This window comes from Oncorhynchus mykiss, chromosome 10, assembly GCF_013265735.2.
Source record: "Oncorhynchus mykiss isolate Arlee chromosome 10, USDA_OmykA_1.1, whole genome shotgun sequence".
Lineage (NCBI taxonomy): Eukaryota > Metazoa > Chordata > Actinopteri > Salmoniformes > Salmonidae > Oncorhynchus > Oncorhynchus mykiss.
This window is the reverse complement of record NC_048574.1, coordinates 16381748-16400175: the sequence shown is the minus strand read 5'-3', so window position 1 is coordinate 16400175 and position 18428 is coordinate 16381748. Positions and strand designations below refer to the sequence as shown.

At 41.4% G+C, this 18428-nt stretch overlaps 1 protein-coding gene across 4 annotated transcripts in view; it reads left to right on the top strand.

Annotated features, from left to right (window-relative positions):
- Window positions 1-18428, top strand: part of LOC110533423 (CXADR-like membrane protein) — a 122203-nt gene that overhangs the window by 85592 nt on the left and 18183 nt on the right. For 3 of the 4 annotated variants that reach the window (XR_005053592.1, XR_005053591.1, XM_021617609.2), the window contains exons 2-4: window positions 2240-2397; window positions 5055-5253; window positions 16086-16253. Coding sequence is in view for 2 of the 4 variants with exons in the window: in XM_021617609.2 (XP_021473284.1) it covers window positions 2240-2397; window positions 5055-5253; window positions 16086-16253 (525 nt within the window). In the remaining 2 variants the exon portion in view is untranslated. Of the gene's footprint in view, window positions 1-530; window positions 1292-2239; window positions 2398-5054; window positions 5254-16085; window positions 16254-18428 lie in introns of those variants that run through there. The other variant, XM_036989804.1, reaches the window with a different exon arrangement.

Sequence of the window (18428 nt, the reverse complement as noted above, 5' to 3'; positions counted from 1 at the left end):
GTGAGTGTTAGTTCACGAAAGGCAATAAAGACTCAAATCTTTCTTGAGTACAGAGGCCTAGCCTAGACTTAGCATGTCTTTCAGTAGCTTGTAAGCAAAGCTATTACCATCACAAGGAGGTCACTTTCTCACCTGCTTGTCACACCTGAGCTTCTGACTGCCACTCAATGTAATCTAATTAGGCCCATATTGAGTAATCATTAGCAATTAGCCTGTTGTATTCACTCCAACTTCTTATAATTACATATCTTAATTACCGCTATCATGTATCATGAATAGGGAGGGGTAAGATGGGGTGAGCTAATCGGTTAGCACTCTCTAATTAGCTTTTATGCTAATTAGGGCTCCTGACTTGCGGGGCTGTGGCGCCAATCAAGGTGCATGGTGGGTATAAATAAATGATAAATAAACGCTCTAACCACTAGGCTACACTGCCGCCCCAAATATCAGACCGTATACCACGGATATGACAAAACATGTATTTTTACTGCTCTAATTACGTTGATAACCGGTTTATAATAGCAATAAGGCACCTCTGGTGTTTGTGGTATATGGCCAATATACCACGGCTAAGGGCTGTATCCAGGCACTCCGCTTTGCTTAAATATATAGCAGACAATATTATTGTCTGTTGACAGACACATTTGATTGGTCTCGCGTATCTCTTTGAGATGAACTGAGTCTGCAATAAATTGGGATAGAGGTTGAATCCCAAATATAACCCTATTCCCTACATAGTGCACTACTTTTGACTAGAGCTCTATGACACTATATAGGGAATAGGGTGCCATTTGAGGCCCAGACAGAAACTCAACAGAAACTCGGACGGTCAGGGACATTTGTTTTTCTTTCCTCGTTCTCCTTTTTTTGCCATCCATTTTGATGAGACTGATCTCAGTGTAAATCGACCCTGACACCAGTCTAATGCCAGTCTAATGCCATCCTATCCATGCCCCTTTCCACCGCCTGGCATTGTGCAGTTAATCCAGACCAAGGCCCCCGGTGTTTGCATTGGCCATTTGTCTCTCATTGGAATGACTGCCTTGTAGACAGGCTGCAAAAGGTTTACAATGTATTTCAATGGAGACATTTACACTTCAGCTGTATGGAGACGTGCTGTGGGGTTGAGGTAGATTTTATAAAGCAGAGGGCATTGAAAATAACATTGATCACCTTTTATGGAATATGCTTTTCTTTCAGGTGGTTGGCCCATCTATGATTGAGTGTGGAGTAACCATGTTTGAGAGTATCCTTGTTTGAGGAATAACCCGTCTGAGACTTGAAGACAAGTGTGAGCAGCATTGCAGCTAATTTCTGTACTTTATTTCAGTGCAATAATGTTATTGTTGAAGTATGCGGGTTCAATACCTAGTTAGTTACACTGTATCAAAGCACCACAAAGCTAATCTTCTCTCCACATGCTGTGTGTATAAGGCTCACTATTACCCCCAATACCTTCAATTACTTTGTTTGTGTGTGTGCATGTGTGCGTGTGTGCGTGTGTGTGTGTGTGTATGTGTGTGTGTGTGTGTGTGTGTGTGTGTGTGTGTGTGTGTGTCAGACCTGGGTTCAAATACTATTTCAATTATTTAAATTACTTTAAGTATTCAGATACATTTTATTTGAAAATACAAGTAGTTGTTATAATGTATTTGGAAATACACATAGTATTTCAAATTTCAAATAAATACACCCACGGTTAACCCTGGTCCCAGGAGTATTTGGAAATAATTACAAATATTTTCAAATAGTGAGCGATTTATAGGAAATTATTTGAAAATACTTCCAACAGAAGTAGTTTATTTCTGACACTTTATTTGAATATACTCAAATACAATGAAAATAATAAATAATTAAATACAGGCTTTTAAGCCCAGTTCTGGCGTATGTCTGTGTGTGTGTCTGTGTGTGTCTGTGTGTTTGTGTCTGCGTGTGTCTGTGTCTGTGTGTGTGTCTGTGTGTGTGTCTGTGTCTGTGTGTGTCTGTGTGTGTCTGTGTGTGTGTCTGCATGTGTGTCTGTGTCTGTGTGTGTGTCTGTGTGTGTCTGTGTGTGTGTCTGCGTGTGTGTCTGTGTGTGTCTGTGTGTGTCTGTGTGTGTGTCTGTGTCTGTGTGTGTGTGTGTCTGTGTGTGTCTGTGTGTGTCTGTGTCTGTGTGTGTGTCTGTGTGTGTCTGTGTGTGTGTCTGCGTGTGTGTGCACGTAAAGTGTCTCTAAGCTCCTTTTCCTCTCTGCCCCCACAGTTCTGCTGGGTGTGTTGACAGCATGCGCCCAGACGGAGATGAAGAGGGTTGTCGGTGACAATGCGACACTGCCCTGTCACCATCAGTTCTGGGCAGGTGACGCCCCCACACTGGACATCGAGTGGCTCCTACTCAAGCCCAGCTCCAAGCAGAGAGTGGTGAGTGACTCCCTTTGGTTATTGGCTTTGGATGCATTTCAACAGCCTAAAGGGGCTTCCTCCCCTTGTCACATTTCCTCTATAACTAGACAGGTGAAAGCATATTCCTGGTATAGGCGTCTATATTTCTGTCACCTTGCCTGTGTTTTCAGATCAGAAGGAGAGGAGCCAACAGGAAGCAATTTCAGACTATTGAGATCGTAGAACCAGAAAGAAATTATAAATCAAATTGTTTTTGTCACACGTGCCGAATACACCTTACGGTGAAATTCTTACTTACAAGCCACTAACCAACAATGCAGTTTCAGAAATAGTTAAGAAATTATTTACTAAATAAACAAAAGTAAAAATAATAATAAAAAGTAACACAATAAAATTACATAACAATAACAAGGCTATATACAGCATTTATATTGTTTATTTGTACAGGACACAGACACAGCTTCTCCCCCATCATGACATAACAAACAGTACGTCACTGTCTCCAGTTCATTGAGGCCTATATGGGTCTATATAGGGACCCACTCTTCTCAATGACTAGGATTACCCCCAAAGGACTGAATCAATCGCTCATCCACTTCTCTCAACTTTGAAGATCTTTCAGCAAACTTTCTTGTTTTTAGAGTCATTCTGGTTTCACTCAACCCATTTGCACTCCTGCAAGTGGGCAGAGTTTTCATTCCATTTGGCCACTGGTCAAGCTAATATCTGAGGTACCGTCAAGCTTGTTAGACCAATATGGCCCCCTCCATTTTCCCTCCACTCTCTCCCTGCAGGTTATTGAAAGTGCTGCTACAGTTTGCCTTCGGTGAAGGATAGTTTACAAGGCCTGCTATTTATCCGCAGAAAATAAAATCGCATTCACTTTACAGGCTCTGCTTGGATATCCATGGTGATGTTTAATACCTGCAATGGGGGTTATAAACTTTAAGTGCTGTGGGCTGAGAAAAATCTGCATTCTTCCCTGCATTTGTTAATTTATGAATTTCCCTACATGGTCAAGTGATGAAGTAATGTCTTGTTTTGTCTTTGGGTCTGAGATAATGTAGGGGTAGACAGTTTGTTTATATATAGTGTCTTCAGAAAGTATTCATACCCCTTTACTTTTTCCACATTTTGTTGTGTTACAGCCTGATTTTTAAATTGATTAAATTGAAATGTTTTGTCACAGTCCTTCACACAATTTCCCATAATGTCAAAGTGGAATTATGTTTAACTTTATCCCGGACTTTAAAACAGTTATTTAATGGCTGTGATTGGAAAAACAACATTGTAGTTAGTCCACAATACCAACCTAAATGACAGAGTGAAAAGGATGTAACGGTTTCCCTCCTCTTCTGAGGAGGAGTAGGAAAGATCGGACCAATGCGCAGCGTGGTAAGTGTCCATATTTTAATGAAATAAAACCGAAAACTGAATACAAAAGAACAAGTGAAATAAATGAAAACCGAAACAGTTCTCTATGGTAAAACACAGACACAGAAAACAACTACCCACAAATCATAATGGGAAAACAGGCTGCCTAAGTATGGTTCTCAATCAGAGACAACAATCGACAGCTGCCTCTGATTGGAAACCATACCAGGCCAAACACAGAAATACAAAACCTAGAATACACAACATAGAATGCCCACCCCAACTCATGCCCTGACCAAAGTAAAACAGAGACATAAAATAAGAACTAAGGTCAGGACGTGACAAAGGAAGCCCGTACAGAATATAAATATTCCAAAACATGCATCCTGTTTGCAATGAGGCACTAAAGTAAAACTGCAGAAATTGTGGCAAAGAAAGGAACTTTATGCCCTGAATACAAAGCCTTATGTTTGAGGCAAATCCAACACAACACATCACTGAGTATCACTCTTCATATTTTCAAGCATGGTGTTGGCTGCATCATGTTATTGGTACGTTTGTCATTGGCAAGAACTAGGGAGTTTTTTTGGATAAAACTAAATGGATAAGAGCCAAGCACAGGGAAAATCCTAGAGGAAAACCTGGTTCAGTCTGCTTTCCAACAGACACTGGGAGACAATTTCACCTTACTGAGCGTGAAGAATTTTTAAAAGAATAATGTGCAAATATTGTACAATCCAGGTGTGCAAAGCTCACCTCGTATCCAGAAAGACTCACAGCTTTAATCACTGCCAAAGGTGATTCTAACATGTTTTGACTCAGGGGTAAATTAGATATTTCTGTATTTAATTTTCAATATATGTGCAAAGGTTTCTAAAAGCATGTTTTCACCTTCTCGTTATGTGTAGATGGATGAGAATGTTGTTTTATCCATTTTTAATTCAGGCTGTAACACAACAAAATGTGTAATAAGGAAAGGGGTGTGAATACTTTCAGAAGGCAATGTAGCACAGCATGTAGTATGATCACCACATAATCACAATGATATGATATCTGTGTTTACAATGATTGACAATGGTCAATAGCATACCTTGTTCATTCCCCCTAAGTGATGCATATGTGCGTGTACTGTATCAATGTGCGTGTCACCCTTCTCCAGATAACCATGGGTACAGAACCACCATTTCCACTTTCCTACACAAGTCCTGCTATGCACAGCCAGAACCTCTAACCCTAACTCTTATCTCTCTGTACCTCATTCCCTCCCTCCTTGCCACCTTCCCTCCCTCCCTCCCCGCCAGGTGATCACCTACTTCGCGGGCCGGGTGTACGACCCCAACGAGGCAGAGGCGGGCCGGCTGTCCTTAACCGGGGACTACCTCAAGGGGGACGCCTCCCTGCTGATCAGTGACCTTAGCCTGGGTGACTCGGGCGAGTACACCTGCAAGGTGAAGAATGGGGGGAAGTACCAATGGAGCACGATCAACCTCATAGTACAGGGTAAGTCCTAATGAAGCCCGGCCATTCTCACAGTACTTGGTAAGTACGAATGGAGCACGGCCAACTTCATAGTAAGTCCTAGACCCACTGTGTATTTTTGGGGATTTTTCACACAATCAAAACGAAAATGCACAGCAACAAACAAAACAGAAACAAATTAAAATATTCACCACCATATAAGGTTTTGGATGATCAATTCGAAACAAACAGAAAAAACCCTCAGGGAATTGGGTTTGGTTGGGCTAACACCGAATTCACTGCAATACAGTATCATTCTTAGGTCCCTTGAGAAGGGATGCTGTACAGGTGGGCATCTAGTAAGACATTCAAGAGATCAAGAGATGTTCCCACCACTGCTTGGCTGCAAGGTTTCACTGGTATATGAAATGTCTAACATTGTTTAACCTTTTGCTAAACTGGACTAAATCAGGGCCCCACAGAGTGTTTCTTCATAGTCTTAAACATCTACTTTGAAACAAATGAATACACCTCACACACATGGTTATGGGCTTAAAAAGAGAAGACACCTGTACCATGTCAGATATAGAGTTGAAATGCATTACATGTTTTGTTCTGATTCACAATAATACACTTTATACACATCACAAAAGACGGAAATATAAGAAAACCGTTTGACATAGAAACAACACATTTTCTGTGTGAAAAAAAAGTTGATTCATTATGAAATTATGGAAAATATGAATAACATTCCACCCATGAGGCCACTAGGTCATTTGACTGCAGGAAAGGCATACATGCTAATGTGGTGGATAGAAATTATTTAGGAGATACTATCCTTTCTCCCTTCATACTGTGGTTGACTGACAATGACCACACAAACACTGTTGGTGAGATGTTTGAATCACTACCTAACTATCCTGTTGGTGTCACTGAAGGATAAGATGGCAGTTACTTGTCACGTACTTGTGAAAGTGAAAATAAACTCCAAAGGGTAGACAATGGACCACTGCCACATGTTGCTACCGATCCAAATCCCTGACTGTGCATAAGAGATAAAAGTGTAAGTAGCACCTGTGACACTGTGATACAGCATCTAGCTGTGTATGGCTCTGATATAGAGCGCTCTCCAGCCTGCCTTCCCCTCCCACGGTCTCCCACAGTAAGACGTTAAGAGAGTGCACCACACATGTATGCATACATTTGTACAAATTGGCCCGCAGCTTTGAAACGCCACTTTCGATTTTTTGTGAGAAAAACATTAGCGTTCGCCTTCTTCAACGGTAAGATAAGAGGATGGGGGATTGGGGTTGGGGCGCGGTGGGAAGTGGAACTGACACAGAAACAAGATGGAGGGCCCCGCCTCCTCCTCCCCCTTCTCCTCAGCCCCCCTCCCCCCTAATTGCATCCTGGTTAGAATTCACCCCACTCAGCAAAATGAAGAGAGATCAGGGGAAGAGAGGTCCATGATTGAGAGAGGGAGGTGGATGGTGGGGATGTTGTGGAGGTGTGTCTAAGGAGTTACTAACAGGGCCCAAATGGTCTAAGCAGGCATTGTTGTATTTATCTCACTTATACAGTGCATTCGGAAAGTATTCAGACCCCTAGACTTTTTCAACATTTTGTTACGTTACAGCCTTATTCTAAAATTAATTACATTCGTTTTTTTACTCATCAATCTTCACACAGTACCCCATAATGACAAAGCAAAAACAGGTTTTTAGTAAATGTTGCACAATTATTAAACATAAAAAACAGAAATACCTTATTTACATAAGTATTCAGACCCTTTGCTATAAGACTCGAAATGGAGCTCAGGTGCATCCTGTTTCCATTGATATCAATGTGGTTTTCAGCAGGAATGAACACAGTTACAAAGTACCAAAAATACACCAGAACCACTGCTAGTTGGTCTATCTAGTAGGAGGTTCTGTAGGAGATTAGGAGATTCTGTGACTTGTTAATGATGCACCAGTCAACTTGGTCATTATTGCTCGTTTCATATTAGTAGATTACTTTATACTGCTGTAAGCACTCAGTGATGACAGACATATTTATTTTATTTTATTTAAACAGGAAGGGCTCATTGAGATTTGAAATATATTTTTCAAGAGCGTCCTGGTGTAACGGCTGATTTCTTCCTCTGAAGAGGTGTAGTAAGGATCGGACCAAGATGCGGCGTGGTAAGTGTCCATGGTTGTTTATTTAAAAACATAAAATGAACACTATGAATACAAAAACCGTGAACAAACCAAAACAGTACCGTGTGGCGACAAACACAGACACGGAAACAAACACCCACAAACAAACAGTGAAACCCAGGCTACCTAAGTATGATTCTCAATCAGAGACAACTAACGACACCTGCCTCTGATTGAGAACCATACTAGGCCGAAACATAGAAATCCCAAAATCATAGAAAAACAAACATAGACTGCCCACCCCAACTCACGCCCTGACCATACTAAATAACGACAAAACAAAGCAATAAAGGTCAGAACGTGACCTATCTTGGCTCCGAAAGACTTACACTTGACAATCTCTGCCTCAGTATAGCATGAACAACTGTATCAAAAGCTTTAGAGAGATCAATAACAAGTGAGAGTCAGTGCTGTTTTTTATCAATGGCTTCAGTGATATAATTTAAAACCTTCATGGCTGCTGTAATTGTGCAATACTTCTTCCTGAAACCCGATTGGTACATTGATAAAGTAGAGTTAGCATATAAAAACTATTTTAGCTGTTCACTCACAAGGGTTTCAAGTATTTTCACCAGGGGTGACAGCTTTGAGATTGGCCTATAATTATTTAAAATAGTTGGAGCTCCCCCTTTTAAAAGTGGCAGGACAAATGCGGATTTCCAGACCTTTGGAATTTCTTTACATTCCAGGGTTAGATTGAACAGATATGTAAGTGGTTCAGCTATGAAATCAGCTGTCAGATTTAAAAAGCAGGGATCCAAAAGATCAGGACCTGCAGGCTTTCTCTGATCTAAGGATTTCAGGGCTTTATGTACCTCCTGCACTGAGAATGACAAAAAGCAAAAAGTTTGACCAGCTCTCGCTGGTTCATCCACACAGGGTTGTACAGAGACAGAGGACACTGAATCAAACAGCCTACCAGATGATTGAAACAATTCAGCATTTCAGTTTTGTCATATACAGCAACAAAGTCCTTCAATACACATGATGGTAATTCATTAACATTACTGTTTCCAGACATCAACTTCCACAACTTTCTAGGGTCATTCAGGTTATAAGTGCTAACAGACATAAAATATTCAGACTTGGCCTTCCTGAGAAGAAAAGAACACTTGTTTCGTAACTGCCTAAAAATAAGCCAATCAGCATCAGAACATGATTTCCTTGCTTTGCCCAGGCTAGATTACGGTCGTGAATAATACAAGACAGCTCAGAAGAAAACCATGGATTATCCCGCCCTTTAACCCTGAACCTGAGGAATGGGGCATGTTTGTTTACTATTTGGAGAAAACCATCATGAAAGAATTTCCAGGCAGTTTCCACATCAGGAATAAGCTCAATCTTGTTCCAGTCAAAATAAAACAAATCATGAAAGAAAGCATTATTCTCTGGTCAAGTATATTGTACACCCATCCATGATACCACAGGCAGTGAATCTAAAGTAGTAGACTCCTCTCACTGGTGTAGTGAAGATACCTGCATGACAAAAATATTATATTGTATATTCATTCTTATGTACAGTGCCTTGCGAAAGTATTCGGCCCCCTTGAACTTTGCGACCTTTTGCCACATTTCAGGCTTCAAACATAAAGATATAAAACTGTATTTTTTTGTGAAGAATCAACAACAAGTGGGACACAATCATGAAGTGGAACGACATTTATTGGATATTTCAAACTTTTTTAACAAATCAAAAACTGAAAAATTGGGCGTGCAAAATTATTCAGCCCCTTTACTTTCAGTGCAGCAAACTCTCTCCAGAAGTTCAGTGAGGATCTCTGAATGATCCAATGTAGACCTAAATGACTAATGATGATAAATACAATCCACCTGTGTGTAATCAAGTCTCCGAATAAATGCACCTGCACTGTGATAGTCTCAGAGGTCCGTTAAAAGCGCAGAGAGCATCATGAAGAACAAGGAACACACCAGGCAGGTCCGAGATACTGTTGTGAAGAAGTTTAAAGCCGGATTTGGATAGAAAAAGATTTCCCAAGCTTTAAACATCCCAAGGAGCACTGTGCAAGCGATAATATTGAAATGGAAGGAGTATCAGACCACTGCAAATCTACCAAGACCTGGCCGTCCCTCTAAACTTTCAGCTCATACAAGGAGAAGACTGATCAGAGATGCAGCCAAGAGGCCCATGATCACTCTGGATGAACTGCAGAGATCTACAGCTGAGGTGGGAGACTCTGTCCATAGGACAACAATCAGTTGTATATTGCACAAATCTGGCCTTTATGGAAGAGTGGCAAGAAGAAAGCCATTTCTTAAAGATATCCATAAAAAGTGTCGTTTAAAGTTTGCCACAAGCCACCTGGGAGACACACCAAGCATGTGGAAGAAGGTGCTCTGGTCAGATGAAACCAAAATGGAACTTTTTGGCAACAATGGAAAATTTTATGTTTGGCGTAAAAGCAACACAGCTGAACACACCATCCCCACTGTCAAACATGGTGGTGGCAGCATCATGGTTTGGGCCTGCTTTTCTTCAGCAGGGACAGGGAAGATGGTTAAAATTGATGGGAAGATGGATGGAGCCAAATACAGGACCATTCTGGAAGAAAACCTGATGGAGTCTGCAAAAGACTTGAGACTGGGACGGAGATTTGTCTTCCAACAAGACAATGATCCAAAACATAAAGCAAAATCTACAATGGAATGGTTCAAAAATAAACATATCCAGGTGTTAGAATGGCCAAGTCAAAGTTCAGACCTGAATCCAATCGAGAATCTGTGGAAAGAACTGAAAACTGCTGTTCACAAATGCTCTCCATCCAACCTCACTGAGCTCGAGCTGTTTTGCAAGGAGGAATGGGAAAAAATTCCAGTCTCTCGATGTGCAAAACTGATAGAGACATACCCCAAGCGACTTACAGCTGCAATCGCAGCAAAAGGTGGCGCTACAAAGTATTAACTTAAGGGGGCTGAATAATTTTGCACGCCCAATTTTTCAGTTTTTGATTTGTTAAAAAAGTTTGAAATATCCAATAAATGTCGTTCCACTTCATGATTGTGTCCCACTTGTTGTTGATTCTTCACAAAAAAATACAGTTTTATATCTTTATGTTTGAAGCCTGAAATGTGGCAAAAGGTCGCAAAGTTCAAGGGGGCCGAATACTTTCGCAAGGCACTGTATATATATATACACTGAACAAAAATATAAATGCAACATGCAACAATTTCAATGATTCTACTGAGTTACAGTTCATATAAGGAAATCAGTCAATTGAAATAAATAAATTAGGCCCTAATCTACGGATTTCACATGACTGGGCAGGAACGCAGCCATGGGTGGGACTGGTAGGGCATAGGCTCGCCCACTTGGGAACCAGGCCCAGCCAATCAGAAGTTTTCCCCCAGAAAAGGGCTTTATTACAGACAGAAATACTCAGTTTCATCAGCTGTCCGGGTGACTGGTCTCAGATGATCCCTCAGGTGAATAAGCCGGATGTGAAGGTCCTAGGCTGGCGTAGTTACATGTGGTCTGCGGTTATTGAGACTGGTTTGACATTCTGCCAAATTCTCCAAAATGAACATTCATTTCTCTGGCAACAGCGCTGGTGGACATTCCTTCAGTCTGCATGCCAAATGTACACTGACAGGGATGTAAACAAATTTGTGCACAAAATTTGAGAGAAATAAGTTTTTTGTGGGTATGGAAAAATTCTGGGATCTTTAATTTCAGCTCATGAAACATCTGACCAACACTTTACATGTTGCGTTTATATTTAAGAAATAGTCACCAAATATTTGCAAAGAATACACGATGCAGTAGTATCTGTAATGTTGATGTAAGCCTTGTCGATGTTTGTGAAGACTCTGCTATAGATCAGAGTAGTGTCACTGCTGATGGGTCCTACAGTAGCAGTCAGAGCAGTGGAGAACGCTACCTTTGGTCAGTCTTTAAATATGGGAGAGCAATTACAATTATCAAGTAAACATATTATTATTGCATATATTTTATCTTATCATATGCTGCAAAATCACACATTTTTTTATCCAGCAACTTTGGTTTGAGAACATTTTTATGTTATATTCTATTTTGTTTTAATAGCATACAGACAACCATTTGGGACATAACCTGTATTCTCTCTCTTCAGTTCCTCTACCTCTTTCTCAGTGGTTGTCAGTCTGGCCTCCATGGTTGGAAGCTCTGCTGCTAGTGTTGGAATTGTATTATTAAAAACCAATAAGAATATGAGATATGTTTCGCTATCTGCTGGTCCATATAACACTATCTCAAAGCTAACATACAGTATGCACATTATGTACTACAACCTGTGTTCTCTCTTTCCAGTTCCTCCACTGATTGTCAGTCTGGTGTCACGTTACTGACCTTAGTTCCTTTTGTATGTCTCTATTTTAGTTTGGTCAGGGCATGAGTTGGGATGGGCATTCTATGTTTTTGTTCTATGTTTTCTATTTCTGGTTTTGGCCTGGTATGGTTCCCAATCAAAGGCAGCTGTCAATCGTTGTCTCTGATTGAGAACCATACTTAGGCAGCTATGGGTTGTGGGTAGTTGCTTTCTGTCTTTGTTTTAGTTACCTGCCGGAACTCTTTCGGTTATTATTTTTGTTACGTTGTATTTTAGTGTTCAGTGCTATTGAATAAAATGACGAACACTTACCACGCTGCATATTGGTCCGATCCTTCATACTCCTCCTCAGAAGACGAGGAAAACCGTTACATCTGGTCTCACTGGCTGTCAGATCTGCTGCTTGTGCTAGACATGTTGAAATAAGTAAAAACAAAGGATAAACAATGTTGCTACTAATTTGACAGCTTTATTTACTGGCTTCAGGTTGTCTGTCTCTTGTAGAAGGTTGTCAGGTTGTTTGTCTCTTGTAGAAGGTTGTCAGGTTGTCTGTCTCTTGTAGAAGGTTGTCAGGTTTTCTGTCTCTTGTTCCTCTCATCCATCTGTCTTCAATGGCTGGAATAACATAAATTCACTACCTGTTGGGGTTACCTTCATTTTCCTCCTGTTCTTCCTTCATCTGGTTCCTTGAAATCGGCCCTAATTAATCGGCCATTCCGATTAATCGGTCGACCTCTAGTCCAGATGTCAGATTGGGTGGTGGTCTGAGTGTCGGTCAAGGCTGAAGTTTTGGTCTTCTGGCTTTCATAGTGAACTCCAATCCCCTCCTCCCTGTCTCCCTGAGCCCATGATGCCCCAGACACACACAGCAGCACCACCAGTGGAACTACAGAAGCCCTCATTCTGACAATACTCACACCTTCTAATGTACACTACATGACAAGTATGTGAATACTTGCTTGTCGAACATCTCATTCCAAAATCATGGGCATTAATATGAAGTTGGTCCCCCCTTTGCTGCTATAACAGTCTCCACTCTTCGGGGAAGACTTTCCACTAGATGTTGGAACATGCTGCGGAGACTTGCTTACGTTCACCCACAAGAGCATTAATGAGGTCGGCACTGACGTTGAGCGGTTAGGCCTGGCTTGCAGTCGGCATTCCAATTCATCTAAAAGGTGTTCAATTGGGTTGAGGTCAGGGCTCTGTGCAGGCCAGTCAAGTTCTTACACACCGATCTCAACAAATCACTTCTGTATGAACCTTGCTTTGTGCACAGGGGCATTGTCATGCTGAAAAAAGGAAGGGTTTTCCCCAATCTGTTGCCACAAAGTTGAAAGCACAGAATCATCTAGAATGTAATTGTATGCTGTAGCGTTAAGACTTCCCTTCCCTGCAATTAAGGGGCTTAGCCCAAACCATGAAAACAGCCCCAGACAATTATTCCCCCTCCACCAAACTTTACAGTTGGCACTATGCATTTGGGCAGGTACCATTCTCCTAGCATCCGCCAAACCCAGATTCGTCCGTCAGACTACCACGATGAAGCATGATTCATCACTTCAGAGAACGCATTTCCACTCCTCCAGAATTTAATGGCGGCTAGCTCTACACCACTCCAGACAATGCTTGGCATTGCGCATGGTGATGTTAGGCTTGTGTGTGGCAGCTTGGCCATGGAAACCGATTTCATGAAGCTCCCGGCGAACAGTTTTTCTGCTGACATTGCTTCCATAGGCAGTTTGGAACTCAGTAGTGAGTGTTGCAACCGAGGACAGAAGATTTTTACTCACTATGTGCGTCGGCCCTCGGCTGTCCTGTTCTGTGAGCTTGTGTGGCCTACCATTTTGCGGGTGAGTTGTTGTTGCTCCTAGACACATTAACAGCACTTACAGTTGACCGGAGCAGCTCTAGCAGGGCAGAAATGTGATATACTGACTTGTTCCAAAGGTGGCATCCTATGATGGTGGCACGTTGAAAGTCACTGAGCTCTTCAGTAAGGCCATTCTACTGCCAATGTTTGTCTATGGAGATTACATGGCTGTGTGCTCAATTTTTATACACCTGTCAGTAACGGGTGTGGTTGAAATGTCCGAATCCACTCATTTGAAGGGCTATCCGCATACTTTTGTATTTATAGTATACCATTTTACTGGGCTATTGATATTGGAGATGTATTGGAACTGTAAAGAAGTACGCATTTTAAATAACTGAATGGCTAACACTTAATTACTTTCACTGTCAGCAATGTATATGGACAAGATACTGTAGATTTTTGGAGGAATACAGTGTCTGTATGTATTGATATCTGGTTCTATAAAGTTGTTACAATATATAAATCTGGAAGCACATAGAAAGGACAGAGACATTGTCAAATTGTTATGTATTTATTAGTGGCAATAAATATGTTTGGTCTCTCATCCACACATTTAAGTACTGTTGAAAATAACATAATTTATGTCAGAAAACTCATCAGTATCCAGTTGAACATTCTGGAGCGGTCTCCCAGACATACATGAAATGGAAATTGTCACCAATTTTCAACCTCATATTCATCATCTCCAGCACCAACCCAACATCAAATGTGAAAACGTTGGCTTTCTATGTTTTGTATTAAAAAAATGTAGACGGAAAAAAAGTGTTTCCAATGACATCATCCAGTGGGCATTATGTCATCCCTTTAAACCTAGTCTTGTACTAAATTACCCTTTTAAACTGCACTAATAAAAATGGAATTTCTCAAACATGGTTTAAATGTGTATGTGTGCTTGATCAAGTTTGTTCATAGGGAGATATGTTGTGAAGTTATTGTGAGAGAACCTGTGTACCAAAAATACAACAGAACCACTGGTTCATGTACATACAGTTCTAGTCTAGAGACTTAACATGCTGGTTGGTCTATATAGTATATAGAGATTCTATTCTATATAGAGATTCTATGACCTCAGACTTGTCAGTGATGCACCAGTCAACTCGTTCATTATTGCTAATTTGATATTGGTAGATTACTTTATACTGCTGTAACCACTTAGTAATGACAGACATATAGTGCTTAATGAATGTTTTTAATGATTCTGTATGACGGCCTTATTCATACAGTTTTGTTGAATAGGAAATACATAATATCACATTTTATCATTTTAATATTACCTTTATTTAACTAGGCAAGTCAGTTAAGAACAAATTCTTATTTTCAATGACGGCCTAGTGGGTTAACTGCCTGGTGAGATTTTATCTTTTCTTGGAGTATCCTGCATTACTAGTTATTTTTTATGGCCCTCTCATGATAAATAATTACTTTTGGAGATTACGTAGATTACATTTGATTACATTTAACTGGTTCTAAATCACTTTTCTCACACTAAACATGTTATTACTACAGTAAAATATGCAATATTACAAGATATTTGTTTGATAATTATCACAGACATACTATATAATAATATATTAACTGTGTCCTCTCTGCTGGGGCGGCAGGGTAGCCTAGTGGTTAGAGTGTTGGACTAGTAACCGGAAGATTGCAAGTTCAAACCCCCGAGCTGACAAGGTGTCATTCTGCCCCTGAACAGGAAGTTAACCCGCAGACTCGGGGGCAGGACAGGGTAAACTAGCGAACAGAACTTGAGAAAAAGAAAGCATGCTGGTAAGACCTGACAAGACGAACTGGCAACAGACAAGCAGGTATAAATACACAGGGGAAGATGGGTGACACCTGGAGGGGGGTGCAGACAAGCACAAAGACAGGTGAAACAGATGAAGGTGTGACACGGTGTCCACAGATTGATTTATAAGCAAAAATGTCAGTCGGTACCAGAACCACACAGGGGACTTTACATCTAAGAGGCTCTTATTAAGAATACATTGTTCTAATTAATAATTTAGCCTTGTTTGTAATTGGTTTCTGAAGAGCATAATTGTAACAACATACTGTTATAGAATTTTTTGTATTCTCACCTGCATTATGCCTTTTCAGTTCCTCCACCTCTCTCTCACTGTCTGTCTCCCTGGCCTCCATTACATTAGTCTTAATTGGATCAAAACTACCCTCCTCCCTGTCTCCCTGAGCCCATGATGCCCCAGACACACACAGCAGCACCACCAGTGGAACTACAGCAGCCCTCATTCTGACAATACTCACACCTTCTAATGTACCTGCTCGTCCTTTTTATACAGTACCTGAACCATTACATAAGATCACTGTTGTTTTATTTTAGGTGCACTTTCATTTAAGTCCAAGAAATCATTGGATTATTTTTTAGTTATTTTAAAGGTATGTTGTGGGAAATATGAACCTGTTATTATCTAACACAAAAATGTGTGTGTTTGTCTCTCTCTTTCTCTCTGTCCCCAGTGAAGCCGTCTAAGCCGCGGTGTTGGATGGAGGGCCGGCTGTTGGAGGGTAGTGATGTTAAGATGAGCTGTAAGTCTACAGATGGCTCTGACCCCATAAACTACAAATGGGAGAGGCTGCTGGACAAGGGCAAGTACGTGGGAAAGCTGCCCCCACTGGCCCTCATAGGTAAGCCCTCTAGTCCACTGCAGGCTCTCTGTGTGTGTGTTGGATGTATTTCCTGTGCCTTCAAGACATAATGACAAGTCTGTCATTAGTCATACACTAAATTAAACTCCAACTAAGATTTCCTACTTGAGATGAAAACATTGAGTAACTTCCAGATCCCCTTTAAGGACTTTTGGGACAGAACATACTGTACTTTACATAATGAAAGTGTGTGTCAGAATGCCAGACCAATTTCAATGCAAATACACCTTCTCCAGTATCCTTGTTTGACCTTGTTCACATGTCCAGTTAGCGTTAGTGACAAGTGTTGGTAGAGTAATTTCTCACATGCAGACTCGGCCAAGTTCTTAGTCAATAGCACTCCTACTTGTTCTGGGAAACTGTCCATTCCATTCTGTCACAGCAAAGGATTGAGTTTACCAATCCCAAATCAAACACCAGCCCGACGCCCTATGAATTTCTGTTCTTTATTGAATAGTTTTGGTAAAAAATCGGTCTATAACTGGGAACAGTACTACTCATTTTTTACAATTACAATGTTTTAGTCAATTAGCAGATGCTCTTATCCAGAGTGAGTGCATACATTTTTAATACTGGTCCCCCGTGGGAATAAAACCCACAACCCTGGCATAGCAAGCGCCATGCTCTACCAACTGAGCCACACATGCGAAGAAACATTATGAAAGGGACCTTGCAGGAAAATGTAAAAGAGACACCATGGTTTGGATCATAGTTTGGTCACTGAATTAGTTTAACTTTATACATTTCCATTATTATCTATCACTATTTTTCTTAAAATATCTAATTTGATGTATCCGATGATTGTTCAAAGTTCAAACACTCTCCACATAACCATCACTTGCAATAGTGTTTCTGGATTTGATAGTTGAAAAAAAGCTTTAAATTGCATCACAATCACTGTACCTCACTGTATCCTGAACTTCCTGACGGACTGCCACCAGGTAATAAGGGTAGGAAACAACACCTTTGCAACGCTGACCATCAACACGGGGCCCCACAGGGGTGTGTGCTAAGTCCCCTCCTGTACCCCCGGTTCACCCACGACTCCAATACCATCATCAAGTTTGCTGACGACACAACGGTGGTACAACTGATCACCGACGACGATGAGATAGCCTATAGGGAGGAGGTCAGAGACCTGGCAGTGTGATGCCAGGACAACAACCTCTCCCTCCACGTCAGCAAGATAAGGGAGCTGATTGTGGCATACAGGAAATGAGGGGTGAGCACACCCCCATCCACAACGATGGGGCTGTTGTGGAGTCAGTTGGGAACTAAATGTTCCTTTGTGTCCACATCACTAAGGAATTATCATGGTCCACACACACCCACACAGTTGTGAAGAGGGCATCTCGGCACCTCTCCCCCTCAGGAGGTTGAAAAGATTTGGCATGGGCCCTCAGATCCTCAAAAAGTTAAACAGCTGCACCATTGAGAGCATCTTGACTGACTGCATCACCGCTTGGTATGGCAACTGCAAGGCACCCGACCGCAAGGCGCTACAGGAAGGCCCAAAAAAGTCCCAAAAAAACTTCAGCCCCCAAGCCATAGACTGTTCTCTTTGCTACCGCACGGCAAGTGGTACCAGTGCACCAAGTCTGGAACCAACAGGAACCTGAACAGCTTCTAACCCCAAGCTATAAGACTGCATAACAAGACTGCTAAATAACTAATCAAATGGCTACCCGGACTAGCTGCATTGACCCCATTTTGCACCAACTCTTTTACCCACACACACTCACACACTGCTGCTACTGTCTATTATCTATTCTGTTGCTATTGTAACGGGGTGGTGCGCGCTAAATAGAGTTTCAATCGGTGACGTCACTTGCTCTGAGACCTTGAAGTAGTGGTTCCCCTTGCTCTGCAAGGGCCGCGGCTTTTGTGGAGCGATGGGTAACGATGCTTCGTGGGTGACTGTTGTTGATGTGTGCAGAGGGTCCCTGGGGACGGGGACCCTCAGAGGGGACGGTCTAAAGTTATACTGTTACACTATGTCACTTTACCCCTACCTATATGTATTGTACATAGCTACCTTAGTTACATCGACTCGGTACTGGTACTCCCTGTATTAGCCATGTTCTTTTTTACTCGTTATTCACGGTGTATTTATTCCTCGTATTTCTATTTCAATGTTTTATCTTACAGTGCCTT